The 18803-nt window shown below is 30.0% G+C and overlaps 1 protein-coding gene across 5 annotated transcripts; it reads right to left on the reverse strand.

Moving 5' to 3' along the window:
* Positions 1–142: 142 nt before the first annotated feature.
* Positions 143–17536, reverse strand: LOC105426824 (uncharacterized). 5 transcript variants are annotated; one of them, XM_089077190.1, is made up of 8 exons: positions 17233–17534; positions 5861–5984; positions 5591–5676; positions 3691–3783; positions 2660–2722; positions 2206–2289; positions 1097–1337; positions 143–428 (listed from the first exon to the last, which is right to left on the reverse strand). In XM_089077190.1, the coding sequence occupies exons 1-8, from the start codon at positions 17305–17307 to the stop codon at positions 283–285; spliced, it is 912 nt and encodes a 303-aa protein (XP_088933316.1). In that variant the 5' UTR covers positions 17308–17534; the 3' UTR covers positions 143–282. The 5 variants fall into 5 exon arrangements, with proteins under 5 accessions (XP_088933316.1, XP_088933315.1, XP_088933314.1 ...); XM_089077189.1 differs by having other exon boundaries at positions 1097–1325; positions 2155–2289; XM_089077188.1 differs by having other exon boundaries at positions 2155–2289.
* Positions 17537–18803: the final 1267 nt, after the last annotated feature.

An 18803-nucleotide genomic window follows, 5' to 3' on the forward strand; every position in this document is an offset into this window, starting at 1 on the left:
TTATTTAACGTTTTCGCATTTATTAGAAAATGTTTTCCTTATTTTACTTCTTTCTTAATTTATAAACAAGAACAATGAAAAATTTTTTAAATTTTTAATTAGCGAACGTTATAAAGTAGAAGGGAAATAAATAAGTTATAAGTCTGTGAGATTTTCCTTTATAAAAAAATTCATCGATATATTTACAACAATAAAATAAGTCTTTGAAGATTATACAGCAATCACATACATGTATTCAGATTATTAACAATTGTATGTGATTGTGTTTCAGATTCATACTTTCTATGAGCAATGATTTTGCTCGTCGTCACTTGATGGCGAAGACTGATTAACGACAATTGTTATGGCATCGCTAGGTTGCAGCCAAGTTCTCGTGTTGCGCTCAACTTTCGACGAGAATTTTGTTGGCATTTTTGTTATTGGTATTTCTGAAACATTTATGCAAAATGGCTATAGCTCAAAGCGCTCAGTTAGATAACTTAAATAACAAAATTTAATGAACAAAAATATAATAAATTTTATAAGACAATCTGATCTAAACCTATTTAGACTTATTTAGAATAGAATTTAAATTTTATTTAAATCTATTCATTCCATTTTTTTAATAATTATCTAATATAAAAGAATAATTTTACACGATATAATCTTATAATATTATTCATAAATTATTTAAAATTTTCAGAAAAGATAAAATAGTTAATCTTGATTTTTCTGAGAGAGAGAGAGAGAGAGAGAGAGAGAGAGAGAGAGAGAGAGAGAGAGAGAGATTTTGAACAACTGACAGCTTCATTTCGAAAGCACGAGATTTTCCAGGGAATTTTTCATATACGTCGCGCTTTCAATAATTTTTTTCTAAATTTGAATCGAGACATGAAATCGCGTCGTGCTTCGATTTTCAGTGACATGCAAAGAGAACTGAAAATTTATACGCAGGTTGATTTATGAAAATGTACCACGAAGTATGTGAACACGGTTATATCCGTGATAGCAAAAGTCTTCTCAACGATATCTGTTTTCTCTTCTGGCGCTTCCAGATTTATTACTGTAGTTTTAGCTTTTTCTGAAGCGAAAATGAGGAATGTATGTGAATGCTGACCTGGTCTCTCTATCTGACTCGGATCTGATGTGTCTGGAAACTGAACGTGCTTCCTCGATAGTCGACTCCCGGTGGGACTTTTCTCCGATAAGAGAGGATTGTGACACGTTGTGGGACTCTGAGTCGGTGTTGCTTTTGTTTCATTATTGGTTACACCTTTTCGTGAACTTAGACACGACGTAGTGGCAGTCGTAGTCGGTGGTTGAGTTACATATCTCACTACTGGAACCTTCAAAGGGTACTATATGAGACGTAAATATGTATCGCTCGGTGAAAAGGAATTTATTTATTCGCACAAATGTAGTAAGATAGTAGGATAACGACGGAGATTGCTCGTTAAGAGGTTCAAGTAATAGCATGGCATAATACATTAGATCTTTTTATGAGGAACTACTAAAATTATAAAACGGTTCGCTTTATATGGTTTATATGAGAATGAACATTTTTATGGAGGAAAGAATCCAATGCGATGAGTCTTCGATACGAAAAGAAGATTTAAAAATATAACCTGGAATCTGACAAATGATTCCTTTGGAATATTGATTATGGATAATTAACATAACAGTTGCTATGGATGTCTCTTTCATTACTTCCACAATTTTAAAAGAGCATTCAATCGCGCAGACTTCGGCTAGTATCTTATTTCGTTTTGTATCCATCGGATCACACGTTTTATTACACGTGCTTATAAACGCACACTGAGAAAAAAAATCGAAATATTCAAAAGCAAATGCTGTGTTATATATATATATATATATTTTTTTTTTCCTTGATATTTAATGCTTATGAAAATTGGACTGTGATGATGAAATATATAATTTTGTAAAATATATTTAATTCTTCTTACTAACTGTAACATGATTCATTTGCTCTATATACAAATAAAATTTTATTTCGCCATATTTAAATAAATTTTACAATATCTTTCTCTCAGTATAATTAATTTGAAAATTATCTAGATTTGTCATTTATTACGTTAACACACGCATCCGATAATTAGATTTTCCTAAATAAGCTATTTGCAGATAGCGTAATACAAGTGAAGGATTTCACTTAACTTTTCTCTTATCCCATTGTTCTTTCCTCTGCGTAACTTTTGGAATACTGACCCTGTATTCGTAATCGTGCGCAGCGGTGCCGCGACCAGCCGAATATTCCTGATACTGCGAGATGACACATAGTAACGAATATATCTGTAACAATACCTGTACTCAATTACGCGCGACAGATTTTTGTAATGCATAAATGCGTAAATTTTGTCAACAACGGTATTTATGTAATAAAATCTATACTCGGTAGTACTCACGCGAGAAAAATTTTACACGACATATAAATGTATACAATAAAAATAATAAATTTTTTGTTAAAACAACGATGTTTAATCGATTTATAATACCCTTCGATCTCTATTTATTATTTAACAATAATGATAACACAATTATTTACAAAATAGAGTAATTACAAGAGTGACAAATCTGAAATATTTTTAAGCGAGTTTATATATAATGCTTGACAATTTCAGCTATAATGCGTAATCGAGATTAATCGAATATGTGTACTCACGTTTAAACAAAGTAGAAAGAAATTTAATGTGTAGAGCATAACTTTGGTTGGATTGAAATCAGGCTGTAACAAATTAATTTCACAATCATTATATATGAGTTTTATATATACGAGTTTATGTTATATATATGAGTTTATATAAACGCATATAAAATTTTATGAAAAATTTGGAAAGGAGCATAAAAATACCTATGTCTGAATCTTCATTAAATGTATTTTTCGATTTTTCACAATTTATTTTTAAAAAACTGGCAAGATTAATTCTAATATTTTTCTCATAAAGAATGACGGTGCTTCCTAAAATAATTACGAACCTTTTAAATGGCTGATATTCATAAACCAAACGTTATAAAATGAGAGAGACACAGAAAAAATGAATAGAAGAATAAAAGAAAATATTTTACATAAAAAATATTAAACATTATTAGAGATGTTGATTTACAATAGAATTCAAAACGAAAAAGTTTATTGTACTCATAAACTGTATAGAATGTGTTATATTAATTATAAATTTAATATGAGATTAAATGCAGATTAAATATATTGCAAAGAAGATATTGATTTTCTGAAAATCACATACACACACACACACACACACACACACACACACACACACACACACACACACGCACACACACACGCATTAAAATATGGACACAACTGAAGAAGATTTACTTTCGTGTTCTAGTTTTTAAATTTATGCCTCTTTTCTATCAAATCCTTAAATTAATTTTCATTTTCAAAAAGAGTTTTTATTAAACCGATTTTACAAAAAGATTGACTTGCTAAATGATAAATTGTAGAATAAATATTTTCATCAGTTTCATAAATAACTTGGTTCGGTGATAATCGAATTAAACATTGCAGGTAACAAATATCTAAGAGAATTTGTAAAAATACGAATTCTCTATATATTATTCCTTATTGTTCCTTACAAGTAAAAAAAATAAGAAATAGATTATTACATAATTATTATATAATATATTTAATTATATATTTAAAAAAAAGGAAAAATATAAACTTAAACTTACTGTGACGATGAACAGGTACAAAGAATGTGCTACGTCTATAATACCACACGTGATGACTGCAACAATCCATGGAATCAGTAACATCTTACGATCCTGAAAAGTTTTTTTTACATTGAATGATTGAATTCATAAAAGAATTTATTTATTTATTTATTTATTTATTTATTTAATTTACTTAAGAATTTATATATTTTTTTATTCATTCTTTATGTATTTATTTATAGAAAGAAATAGCACGTAATGACTTAATAAAGTATTTTGATTTAAAGAAAAAGAAAAATAAAATTTACGTGAAAACTTAATATCGTATCTAATTATAAGTAAAATGTTTTCACAGCTTCTATTGAATCATGATACACAGTTGGATTCCAAGAATTTTAATTATATGTTTTGTTTTGTTAATCATTCTTTGATAACAAGATATGTGACGAAGCCAAACGCGGGGATGTGTATAGTAATGAAAATTTCATATAAAACGTATAAAACGCAATGTGGAATAACGTATCGAGTATATTTTTTTCCTTATCGAATAAAACACTTTCTGTAACGCTCGCAAAATGCTCTCTCCACGTTATCAATGCTTCTCGTTATTAATATTCATGAACGTCTACTTACACATTAGTACACTGTAGCGTTCCTTTCATGTGAACACTACAGTTTGTTTTGCTAATGATATTCGTCATAGTATCAAGCAAGTACTCAGAATAATTAAGACTCTTAATGCGTTCTCGCTCCGTTTTTTTGCTGGTTCGCCCACGTGAGTGTATGATTTTTATCGCTTGTAATAATATCGCGCACGCAAAGCGGATTATCTAGCACGTTATTGACGGCTTATATGTATATGTATACTGCATAAAAACCTCGCTAATCAATAGAAAAACAATGTATTAATTCTAGGATTTGGAAGAAATCAAAATAAAGAAATCAGTATATATTCTGTTATGCATTTTTATCTTATGTTCTTAATAAAATAATTAAATAAATCAATCTTCAATCAATCAATCTAATAAAGCTTAAAGTTATAAGTTATAAATCTATCTTTTATATAATATATTCAATAATATGTTAGAACTATAAATAGAAGACAATAAATCAGAAGCTAATCAGAAAGACTAATCTTTTTGTTAATTAGTTGATTGTGCTATTCAAGAATGTATCAAAACTATGATAAGAAAGCAGAAACTAATCAGAAAAATTATAATAAAAGATCAAGATATTAATAAACTTATTAAAAATAGTATATGTATTAAAAATATGTATTAAAAATAATATGAATTGTTTACTCAAATGTTCATTTCACATTATGTCTAATGACACGTATCTCTTAGGAATAACACATGTGCGTCATACTTGTAACTTTCATACGATCCATTCGGGAGCAGCGATAATACTGTTTTATCACGTGCCAAGTGGAAGCAAAAGTATCTTCTACTGCATTCTCATAGGATTGAGTTTACTTGCAAATGTAATAGACCACGAAAGTACGTCTTCAGAGGAAAATGTATATAAAAGATATAAAAGATTTTATATTATACAAAATAATAAAATGCAAATTGGCTGTTAAACATAATAAAAATATACTAAGAAATATTCATAAGAATTATTAAATGTCAAATGATAAGAGAGAGAGAGACAAAAGTACTTATTATTATAAAAGTATTTATTATAATTTTACCATTATAACTTCCTACTTATATTGTTATATTATTATTATAATAGTAATATAATAATAGCGTCTAATACAACAATTTAATATGTAATAATGGAAACAGAAATAATCGGAATTCTATTGCATTTCCAAATTAATTTCCTGCGGTTTTCTAATGATTACAAATATAAAAAAAACGGCATCCGTTATATGATACAATGCGTTAATTGTCAATCCATAATTTTGCCCTACCTTGTATAAGCCGTACAAAAGAAGGAGACTGCACAGCACGCCGCAGCAGGAGCAGATAAGCAGCATTCCGTTGAATTGAACCGTCGCTGAAGCAATGTAAGCAATACAATATCGTTTAAGCGAAGCCGACTACTCAAATATAGACTCAATTCCATGCGCGAGATCACAAGAACTTCATTTCAATCAAGAAGTTGGTGCGGAGGAAAAGAATTGTTGATACCGTTAACTCTCGCTAGAATACTATCTACTCGCTATCAACTATCTACTTACTCGGCGATATGGTCCCTGATTCCAGAAAGCTAATCGATTCCGGTAGGGAAACGTCCCCCTTCAGGTACTGACTCTCCCCCCGAAGAGTCGTGCCGGTAGTTGACGCTAGCAACGCAAAGTATATCTAGAATAAAGAAACCGAAAGTGTTATGGTATATAATATTGTAATTTAATTATATAATATTGTAATATTATAATTTATAATATTATAATTTATATTTAAAAAAATACGATGCATTAATGCGAAGATTGATCGCGAATGCAGAGTTTTCAGAACTTCAAACACTCATGGAACACTCCATATTACAAACTAAACGTCACAAACCATCGGTACGTTGCCTATTAATGTATATCAAGATTCAATCTATTTTAATAAAATCATTAATTTATTAACATTATTAAGTTAATGATTAATTAAATTTTAATAGGAAATATCCCTACATTATTATTGTTTAAATAGATCGTTCTGCATAATGCATATGCAGTAAGCCTCGCGCGATTAATTATGTTGACACTGATGTTTGCGATTTAATCTTCGCCCATTGTGTCACACATTTAATTGCATAGATCTATATCGATCATTCTTCAGCTTATCGATACATCGATATTTAGATCATTTAGATTTTACGAGGAAGAATTCACAGAGATTCACGGATGACGCGAGCTCGATATCCAGGGAATAATTCGATTTCGCGTCAGTAAGCTTGGCAATCCTGTTACCAATTTACCAGACGAAGGACACGTATGTCTGTCGCAATAATCCGAGTTAGTTTAATTCAGGGAGCATCGGCAGGGGAGATCTCATCGATGGTATCCAATTCTACGCAGACGTCCCACAGCCGGTACACCATGATAATTCGCCGATATTAAACGAACATCCTCCCTTCTCACCATTATTCGTATCTTTACTTCCCATCACCCCCCCGAGTAAAGTGTTATTTGATCGCGCGCACAAGTGTTTGATTCGTATTTTGCAATCAAGTATCGCTTTGGGAAACGAGGATTTCAGAAATTACAATTTCGGAATTCACGGCACTCCTTCAAGCTCCGCTCAAGCTTATAAGCAATTATTTAAATTCAGATTCGTTCCTTTATCAGTTCTATTTCATCTTTCGCGCGAGTGTTACGAGGCTGTTTTAAATAAACCAGATTATTCCGACGTGAATCTAATATCGCGCTGGAATTGCCCGATTGATACGGGATAGCTTTGTAGGATTCGATATATTCAAAACATGACCGCGCTGTAAGTAAACCGCGAATTTAAAGTGCCGAGAAACGTTGAATCATTATTATGCATTTGAATTAAAATTCATGATATTTTGTGCGTAAAGCGAACTCGATGCCTCTTTTCTTACTTTCTTTTGCAATTCGAAATTTGATTCAAAGTGCCCTGTATAACATTTTTTAATTGCTCTCTAATATTACCTAATACACTAAGTGATACCTTAGTGACTTATGTGCAAAACGGCACCACATGTGATCCTACATAGATCTTTCGAATTCGGCCCCTTTTTTCATGTCTTTAAAATGGTTCACAGATATAATTTCAAATTTTTAGAACAAACATCCGTTCTTCATGTGTAAGAAACTATAGAAAATGTAATATAAATCCAGGATCTCTCAACGTGCTGAAAAATTTCTAAAAGAATTATTTCTATGAATAGGAACCGTTTCCGAACTCGAAATATCCATGTAGGGCACATAAAGAGTTAATTATCTAATAAAATTATATTTAAAATAATTCGTGTATCGTCGTTTCTCGATAGTGACAAGAACCAAAAACTTGAGAGGCATTGTTTTATAGCGCGTGAACAAGCTCTCGTCAAATTTTCAAGAAGCGAAAATTCTGTGCTCAAATCGCTCGTTAAGTTCATTCAGTTGACGCTTCAGTTCACGATCGCTCCGCATTTCTCGTCATCGTTCACCTGTCCGTGAAATTTCGAACGAGAGTCGAACGTGTCCGGTTTGACAAACAGACGCGACAGATGCGTCGATACGCATCAAGTGACGAGAATCCATTCCATCGATATATAATACGATGGACAAGCGTATACGGCAAAAATTCTTTGATTTTTTTTATCTTGACGGACTTAAAAAGAGAAAGATATATGAGCATGGATCTCTCTTTTTATTATTTATCTATCTAGTTGGATTTTGTCTAGAGAGAAAAGGGGAACAGTACCCAGAGATAGCACAGAGAGTTCAAAAAGAATTCTTTGCATCTGGTAATTAAAAAAAGAATTATTTTTGCGTTTGAAATGAATTCAGAATTGGTGACGTACAAATGAATTCTTTTTGAACTCTCTGTGCTATTTGGATAGCATATTTGTATTAGAAACATCTTAATGTGATGCAATTTTTAAGCATGCAACATGTCCGTATATAAATGTCATTATAAAATTAAAATTATTATATATATTATTAATTATATTATTAATAAATAATTATGATTTCTACTTGGACTTTTTTTCTTTGTTATTTTCTTTGTTGTTGTTTTCTTTGTTGCGTTGAATATCATAATTCGCGTCGTCAGAATTCAGTGATGGACGATCGCTTTGGTGCATTATTTGGCATGGAGAGTGCAATTAGTGAATGTCGATCGAGATCATTCATTAACGATGAAACGATCTGTTAGACTAGACGCCATAGACTTCAAATTCTCGAAGTTTGTTGTTGGCATTTCGCGTTGTAGAGATAATTGAGCATCGACAGGAAATCGTTGATGGATCATTAGAGGAGAGTTACGAGAACAAGAGATTGTCTTTGGTTTTCGTGACTTATCGATAATCGCCAGTAACAATGGCGTTCGCTATGTTCGTCATTATCGTGTGATTTTTCCAAATTTTCTAATCCATTTCTTTGGCCAATCGCTACGAGCATTACGAAAATGTATTACCTACGAGATTAATGCCAGCATTATTTCTAAAATTTAAGATTCAGACAAATGAAAAATAAATAAAAATAAAGAATTAAATATATATATATATATATAAAATTAAAAGTAAACAATTAATTTTGATATATTAGAAATCATGTTTCAATATACGATTATAAATACTAAAGCATTTTTCCATTGGTCGAAAATAATTCCTTATTATTTATTCTCATTTATTGTGATCTCTTAGGATCCAGACGCAATAATAAAGATAAAGAACAAGAAATTAAATCATAGAAATTAAGAATAAAGATTTTAAATTTAATATATTGCTTCAATAAATAATCAAGACATATCAAGATGTTCTTTTATAATAAAGTAACTTTCTGTTTTCTTTTTTTATAATTTTTCTCATTTCTCATTTCTATTTATTGTGTCTAAGCATTTATTTAGCTTTTTAGGATGCGACAATAATTTTCGCTTATAACATATAAAAGATAATGGATGGAAATGTCGATGTCTGCATCAAAACTCATTGTTAAGGAGGCTAAATTCTTGTTAAGGATTTCGGTCAAAGATATATATATTTTATATATATATATATATATATATCTATAAAAATAGTATATTTTATATATATATATATATAAAATACTATTTTTTATTGTATTAATTACAAATTATATTGATTTTTTAAATTATAATAATATTATAAGTTTTGGTTACATGTTTTGATTCCTTCTTTAATATTAAATTCGATAAAGATTTTTTCCCTTATTTTTGTTCTAACTAATATCATCTAAATAATAGAAATAATTAAAATCGATTACAGTCAAGAATTTAAAGATAATTTATAATTTTACATTTTTAATCATTTTCAATTGTGATTGATTGCTTTGTTTGTTATTTAAATTTTTTAATCGGCTTCGTAAAAGGTTTCTTGTAACTATATTATATACTCTTTTTAAATGAGATAAATAAATCATTAAGTATTAGAGAGAAAACAAAGATCACAAATTTAGTTACAAAGAAAAAAATCTGAGGTCTTTTTTCGTACACTGATAACCTCGAAATCGAACCCTATTGGCGAACGTTGAATGAGATTTACTGAGTGGGATCTGCAGGCAATTATCGGCAAAGCGATTAACGAGCAAAACACATGTTTATGTGAATGAGGGATGGCATGAGATAGTGTGCGGAAAAGTAAATGCCGGGAGTGTTGGCCAAAATAGCGAGAGCAATTTCAGTGTATGTTACATGTACGTGTGTACGTGTATGATGCTGCTAATTAAACCTGTGCCGATGGGTATATTTAGCATACTTGGAAAAATGGATTAATCAGAAGCACAAAGGAAACAGGATACGGCGAACTGGAATAATGGCAGGGACACATCGACCGATAACTGAATACATTTGTTCTACCCGCATGGTGAATGTCAGCCCATTCGCAAAGATTTGTCACTCAAAGATTGCGAAACAATTTTACGAGATGATGATAAGAACGTGCAAAGTTTCAGTGTATATTATATATATGTTATAGAAATATTAGAATAAATAAATTAAATTAAATTAAATCAAAATAAATTCATTTTTTTAATGTTTTATTTAGCAAGTCATGACGAACATGTGAGGCAATTATTTTTCAATTAAATCTCTGTAAAAATATGTATCATTTATTACATATACATATTATGTATCACACAAATATGTATCATTTGTTACATATACACACATATGTAGTAAGAAAGGGAAAATTTTTATGTTTCATGACGTTGAAAAGTTGATTCAGGTTCAATGAAATTCTTTGATTCTATGATGTGATGATTGCAATTAGATATAACAGAATCGTAATTTAGCTGCTGATATATATATATATATATATATATATATATATATATATAATCAAGGCGTTTAATTATGTATGACGTTAATTTAATAATTATTTGGCGCGCAGTAGCACTAGAAGATATTCTTCCGAGGAAAATTATATAACTTTTAATTTAAATAAAGTTATAATTATTTTTTTAATTATCTTTTTTATTAAAGCTAATGATTTATTAATTAAATTGTTTTAAGTTTAATTATTATTATTGCAAAAATAAGAATAATTAAAGTTCTTAAATAGATAATTATTAATTAAATTTCTCAGATTCGTCTTGGAGAAAAGATTTTGCTTTCAATCTTTATTTAAGATTGAAAGAAAAAAATCTCTACGCATAAGATCTTCAAATAAAAATATGAATTTCTTTCAATGGCGCAAATAGGAAAGGTTAACATCTTTTAAAATCAGAAAGATTATCTTCTATTTAAGACAAAAAATATATTTTGAGAGAGAGATTTAGATAGATAACAAGGAAATACTTTGCCCAATTTATATTTCCCTTTTATTAAGAAAAGTCTTCTTAAAGTAACATTTGCATAAATACAATTAACAAGAATGTATTTCTCGTCTTCTAAGAAAGATTCAAAATTAATTTAATTGTTTTAAATTTAATTGTTTATAATTATGATCTAGCGATAAAAAAATATAAAAACATTCAAAATTGAATACTATCTATTATAATACATTTTATATTAAAAATATTTTAATCTTTGTCCATTGGAAATATTAATAAAAAGAAATATTAAAAGAAAAGAATCATTCACAATTAATATATTAAACATCATTTTATAAAATTACAAAAAAGTGGTATTTCAAAAAAATCAATTTTTTTCGTTACAACACCAATGTGGGAATCGACGGTTTTTGATAAATCCGTGATCGAAACCGCGGAGATTTTTGTCGAGAATATTTTCAGCCTAAAAAAGATCAAATGGTGGGTGAGATGGGACACTGGTCAGGCGTGTTCTATCAGATAAACAAATTTCCCAAGGGTTTATAGTCGGAATTCGCTCGAGATGTTTGTTTGCAGACAGAAATGTGCGCGTACGACGAAAGCACGAAACTTGCTTATACCGCGCAGTATTAATTAACACTGCAACGAGTCGCGTAAGCACATCACGGAGCTTTCGGTGCTCTGAATTAAATGTAAAGTCGGATGATATATTATATCGTTGTGCTATTGCGTCGCATCGCGCAGAATGTTGTGCGACGCATTAACATTTTCGCCACCGCAGTGTCGGGCATGTTATGTGCGATATCGCGCCCTGTAAGTTGCAAATTGTTCGCGTGCAAATAAATTGAATGCCGGGGTCGGGGGAGATATTCGTCGGACGTAGACTAGCTCTAACTTTCGTTCCATGAAAACATAATTTTTTTTTCTCGTGATGCTTATCCGATAAAACTGGAAGAGGAAAAGTAAAAAGTTAAAGACGATCAAGCCACCAGGCAAATCTTGTTAAATGATCGATCGGAACTGCTCGGCCACTTATCTGAAGTATTATTTTATGCTAATTTCTGTCGGAGTAAGGAAAGTGCGCATCTTCATCACCCCGTGTACTCTTGCATCGCATTGACCTTTTTGAAATTTGTCACGATGTATCAAATCTTTGAGGCTGCTTCCTTCGTGAGAATGTTTAATTGAAATTGAAGTGGCACCGCGGAACAATCATTCTCTTTTATCACAGAGTTTCGATTATTTTTTGCTCTACTACTCTCCGTCTCTAATTTGAAAGCGTATCTTTATTAAAATACACGTTTGTTATATGCGTTTGTTTTAAAAGATTACTCTCTCGAAACGAGAGTGCTAACTAAATTTTTAACTTTTTCATATACACGATTATTTTTAATATTGCAATAAATCGATTATTTGTAATATTTACACGAGCGACTATCACAGTTTGTTACGAAAAATTAATCGTGGTTTGCGCTCTAAGCGCTTCTTTTCTTTGAATTTCATTTATTTTAACGCTACGATTATCATACACGAGTAATTAATTATTCCGACACATCGACTAGTCAAATTGGATTTCTCTCTTGTTGAGTGTAATCAAATAAATGTAGAAGTCTCGAGCAAGAAAAAAATCCCTTTCTTTGGGTAATGTTCCGTACACAATTAAAAAGACTCAAAGGGCCGCTAAAACCGCACACTGAAGATCAATGAAAAGGAAGAAGGAAAATAATGTGAAAAATGCTCCTCTCGCAAAACTGCGGTCTTTTCCGCTTCGTCGTTTCTCTGGCACCCACGAATTGCTGACTATGGCATATTGCGCGCCACAACCCTCATTTCAGGCTCATATTTATTGATTGTCACTCGTATTTCGTTTTACAGATCTATCAAGCGAGGCACATGCCAAATATGACTTTTATTAAATCCGAAATCGCGGTATACCGCCGCGTAATTTAACTCGCGTAGAAATCAGTTGAAAAATACAATATTTCGTCGTGCCGTCCGGATTTCGCTAATTAGCTATTAGCTGTCAAATTTTCATTTCTCTGGCAAAAAGGTGAAATATAGTTGCAACCGCAGCACATGAGATTGGGCGAGATCAAATCAATAATCAATACTTTCGATAAGAAACGGATCTGAACTGCCATCAAATGTCTAATGGAAAGGAGAATTAAATTTAGAGTCAGAAATATAGTTGAATTTGAGCTATTTGCGCTGTTCACATCAATCAATTAAAGGATAATTAACGACACGATCAAATATCAATTTAAGCCTGGCGGAAAATCAATGCCGTAGTATTATAGAATATGCAATGAGATCGCTCTCTCTCTCTCTCTCTCTCTCTCTCTCTCTCTCTCTCTCTCTCTCTCTCTCTCAATAATTAGCGCTCGGGAGACAAATGAAATTATTGGAGTTAATTTTTAAGCAACTAGAGCGTGTTTTTCGGATTCCTGCCCTTTCGACGAATACTTTTCGATAACGATCGTAGAATTATATTCACGAGATAACATCTGTAAATGCGCGATCTGGGTTCACAGATTCAAGAAAAAAAAAGATGATTGAAATAGAAAGACGATATATAATGGGAAAGTCTGTTTCTTTGCTCAAAAAATAATCAAGAATCGGTAAAAAGGTTAATGAGAATAATTAAATTCGCTCGCGGAATTCTAGTTAGTTATTTGACAAAGGTTATCCAATACAATTAATTTACTTTATAAACTCCATAGAAATTGACAAATGCTTTATCACGTAAAGTTTTACGTACTGCAATGTTTCGCAAGTATCAATAATTTCCAAAATCCCATCTAATTACGCAAACCTGTTGGATATAATTAAATAATTAAATAAAGTTTATTCCGCGTTTTCGCGACTATCATTTAATTCTATATCTTATATATATATATATATAAAATAAAAAATTAGAGAAACTAAAAATGAAACGGAAAGAAAACTAAAAAAAAGAAATAAATAAAAAGGAAGATAATGTAAGTTTCATGCAAATAATATAAAGACAAACTCAGTTTTGTAAAATATAGATAATTTTTCAAGGATGTAAAAATGAAGGTTCTAAATTTATTACAATTTTGTACTCTTGTCACTATATCTTTTTCATGTCTGTCACATGAGATTTGTCATCTTGTATTGTATTGTATTGTATGTTTTTGATAACAGATTCATAATCAGCGACCTAAAAACCCGAAAATACACAATTTAGAATAATTTAAGTACATCAAATCGTCATTTTGTCTGCTATGGATTTTAAATTTTATATGGTAGATTTGTAATCAAAAAATCCTCCCAAAAAACCATCATATACAAAGTTTTAGAATTTTTCATACACATACAATCTTGTTGTATTTTACATTAAAAAACTTCTCGTATATTTTTCACCGTCATATGGAATCCGCCCAAATTTAAATTTTCAAAAAGGTCCAACTGTTAATTAAAGTAGACTCAACAACATATCTATAATTTAAGACCAAACAGAAGAAATTTTTTTTTTGGTTAAACTGAATTTTGAAGAAATAAAATCTGTTTGACAAAAAATGTCATTTATTGTACGCTGCAAAATAAACAACTGATATTTTGACACGAGATATTGGTGATATGCAAAACTTCGTTTTGCATCCCGAAAATTAAAATCTATAACCGCAATCTATTTTATTTCTATCGAGTATTCTGCAAAAGTTACATTCAAAGGTAAATATTTCTTATATCTAGACGGAAATGAAAATTTCAAGTAAGCTCCTAAGTAAATTAATAATATTAGAGTAAAAATAAATTTATGTATATACATATATATCGTTGATTCAATCTTTTATAAAAAAATATAATTTTTTTTCTATCCAAAAAAATAGAAAAGAAAATTGCAATAACGCTGCTGTAGAGTGTATATACTTGAAAAGTGAAAAAGTTTGAAAGAGTCAAACATGGTGTTATAACTCTCCCGTTCACAATCGAAAGCTTTCAACAATATTGTAAAATAAAGCTGCTTCTCTGCTTCTCTTTTTTTCTTCTGATTGTTTCATTAATTTTCATGGAATAGCGACCAAAAATATGTAAAATATGTAAAAATGCGTTCAAAAAAAGTATGCGTTTTTATATATACATACACACACACACACACACACACACACACACACACACACACACACACACACGCACATATATGTGTGTGTAACGTGCATGTGTCTATATATATATATATATATATATGATATATATATATATATATATATATATCTAAATCTTCGTCTATATAAATATATATATAGACGCATGCACGTAATAATATGTATATCATAGATATGTATACATTTTGGTTGAATTGATATATCCCCAAGAGAACGTGCTGATCAATAGTTGTTACTCGATTCAATGATGCAACTGAAGTGCATGTTCTGCGCGATGAAATGTTCCATATTATTAATAGACTGCTGATTGCATTAATGATAAAATGTCCGATATTGCGCGCTATATTTACATCTACAATAGCAAATATAATTTGGGTTAACTATCTCGCACTATATTCCCACGTATTTCATCTTCAGTACTTCATCTAACTGTGATAATTAATTATTTTTATCTATTTATATGACTTTTTTATTTTATTTTCCAAAAAATAGCATATATAATGACGAATATAATATATTTCTCGAAAAGATTTCATTAGATTTTAGTATTTTTACAAATTACTTGTCACAATCTCTATTATTATTTATTGTGCTGTGTAATTGTGCATATTTTATTTTAAGAACAATTTTTAGTTTTTATCAGGCTTAAGGGAAGGCTTTTAAAGTCTTACAAATCTGCATAAATAAATTTTTACAAATACAAAAACTAATTCTTTCTTTCTTTCTTTACAATTAAATGTCATTTAGATATTTATTTAACAAGAAAAATATTTAGTAAATAATGGAGATATACTTATGAAACATATTTAAATTTTAAGACACATTTTATATTTTCATGAATTTCTTCAAATATTTTGTGATGTTGTGAAAATATATTACAGACATGCTTGATAGAAAAATTACGAAGTTTGAAATATTTGTGTTATGAGGTCATCACGGTAATTGTAACTGCAAAACTTATTATTATACAGTCACGTTTTGTTGTGCTTTAAGAGTGCTTCTCGTTGATGAACAGTAACGTTGCATTTGATTTCAGTAGATGTACATTCAGTAATTTGATATAATATTGTGGGAATGTTATGTTATGTTATATAAAATGTGTTAGCGAAATTTTCCTTATTGTATTACATAATTTCATAACACTAAGAAATTGTATCATAAAATTGTGCGTATATTTGCTATGATACATATGTAGTGTCAGTATTTTTGACATATTTTCATAAAAAATATTGATGAGAAAATAATATTATATATATATATATATATATATATATATAAAATAATAATATAATCCAATTATTTTATTATAATACTCTTCTTATTTTATTTGCAAAGACAAAAATCTGAAATTTTATGTCGTTATAATCATTAATCATTATGTAAGTGAAACGTATGATTTATTATTGACTCGTACTACTATTTCGTCCAGCAGACTGCCGCAAGAATGGAAGAATCAATCATTACAGATGTAATTATTATCCTTTTTTATCGGATAAAAATTATTAATCAAAATAGCGATATAAATGATGTTGTTAATTATTAAAATATTATTACTCTAATATCGAGAAATGGAAGATTTGTACATATTAATATTCTACTTTGAAAAATATCAGTCATTTTATTAAATTTTTCTTTCACAAATCGATTAAAAATAAAATATTATTTATAATTTAATTAATTAAATAATATAATAATATTATTATTATCGGTTTCCTATGAACTCTTTGAAAAAGACAAATCTAAAATTTATATAAACTTTATATATATAAAAAAAAGCAATAACTAAAATATTCTAAAATGTTAAAACTTTCCACATTATTTCATGTTAAAATAAATATACAAAGAATAACTTATGTATACGTTTAAAATAAAATATTTAAAATTTCCGGAGAGAAAAAGGAAAGTTAAAAGTTTCTATCTGTTCAAGTATACGGAAAATAACATACGTACGTACAAATTTCATTTTCCTTTATTTTCATAACTCTTGCATACTCATTCCATTCGCAGGCATTCAAGATAAATCACGATACTTACTATGGTGTAAATGGCACAGGCATAACTGCCTCTGCGTACGGATTGCCAACAGCAACAGGACTGCATGATAGCCATGCTGCGGGCACATGGATCCTCTCCCGATTTTTGGAAATGACGAATTGTCGAATCCTTTGCCGTGATTTTCACTTGGCAAAATTTCAACGAGCGCAGCTTTTTATGTCGCAGTCGATCGAAAACCGTAAGCGGGGAGCATCGTCCCGCTACGAAATACTCGAATACAAAGTCACGCGAGAACGGCTCGGCGCCGACTGTCGGTGCGTTCCTCTCTCGCGAAATTTCCTCCTCTGGCGTTATCTCGCCGCGCAAAAAGCTCACGGGCGGTGACGCCTGCGCAATTGCTATAATACCTATTGTGTGTGTGTGTGTGTGTGTGTGTGTGTGTGTGTGTGTGTGTGCGCGTGTGTGCGCGTGTGTGCGTGTGTGTGTGTGTTTTATGTACGTATATATGTGTATATATGTATATGTGTATAGGGCAGCTGCAAATACGATCCGTTGACACGTATTGTATTACAAAGAAAAACACAGAATTGAATCGGGAAAGGTGAGGTTTCTTATTCGAGATATCGCAGACGTCTCTGTTTCTCCTTCGTTCGATAATGGGAAAACTTATTTTCATAACAAGGTTTCCAGGAGCCATTTAAGATTTTTGTAATTATTTTAACTAGTGTCGCGCGCTATCGAGTTAGGGTATTTGCAATACCCTCAACTTTGACAGAGTGCCATGCACTGTTTTACAAGCTACAATTGTTGTCCCTTGATAAAAAGGAGAATAATGAACAAAAGATTTATTTTGAAATTATTATTTTTTAAAAAAGGAACTATATTCAGAAACACTCAGTGTTGCAATCCGCTTAACATATGTATTTTATGTTTTAAAATATGCTATTTTTAACTGTATTTAACATACAATTGTCAAAATTTAAACAAGAATGCGCAGAACGGAAGTAAAACGATATTTAACAATTTCTTTATACATTTAACGATCGCCGATATGAAGTTTTGATTTTGCCGAATAAATAAAACGATTTATTGAAGTATTAATTTGTCGTTGATCTTTGAACGTTGATCTTTGTGGTATACAACTTGTTTGCTCGATTATTAATTATATTTATAATTTTCCGTATGTTATTAATATAAAGCTGCTCCAATTCGTCGCTTCTTCTGATTAGAGATGCAATTTTACTTTCATATTTTCATATTTTCATGCTACAAGTATTTTTTCACGATATATTATGCACGTATAATAACTTTCCATCAAGACAAAGATATATGTTTTATTAAATAAATTGCATTAATGAATACAAAAGAAAGCTTCCTTTATTCTCATTTTAAATTCATATTTGAATTTTCAGTTCAAACATATTTTAATTGCATTTACATTGAAATTCTTATATTAAATTACTCATCGAAAATCAATCGTGTCTTGAAAATATGTTTATTATCAAATTTTATTCGACACGATAATTAAATTCTATGATTATTGATAAATAAGTTTTTATTGAATTTAACTTCTTTTGCTGCACGAGGATTTATTTTTATTACGATATTTG

This window comes from Pogonomyrmex barbatus, unplaced genomic scaffold (genome assembly GCF_055798465.1).
Source record: "Pogonomyrmex barbatus isolate J1 unplaced genomic scaffold, ASM5579846v1 scaffold2, whole genome shotgun sequence".
Taxonomy (NCBI): domain Eukaryota; kingdom Metazoa; phylum Arthropoda; class Insecta; order Hymenoptera; family Formicidae; genus Pogonomyrmex; species Pogonomyrmex barbatus.

Excerpts from the sequence above, each read along its gene's own strand:
- LOC105426824 (XM_089077188.1), bottom strand. The coding sequence starts at position 17,307 with ATGGCTATCATGCAGTCCTGTTGCTGTTGGCAATCCGTACGCAGAGGC. Across the intron at positions 5,985-17,232 it reads CCTGTGCCATTTACACCATA|ATATACTTTGCGTTGCTAGC; the intron begins GTAAGTATCGTG and ends TCTTTATTCTAG. Across the intron at positions 2,723-3,690 it reads TGTACCTGTTCATCGTCACA|CCTGATTTCAATCCAACCAA; the intron begins GTAAGTTTAAGT and ends AATTTGTTACAG.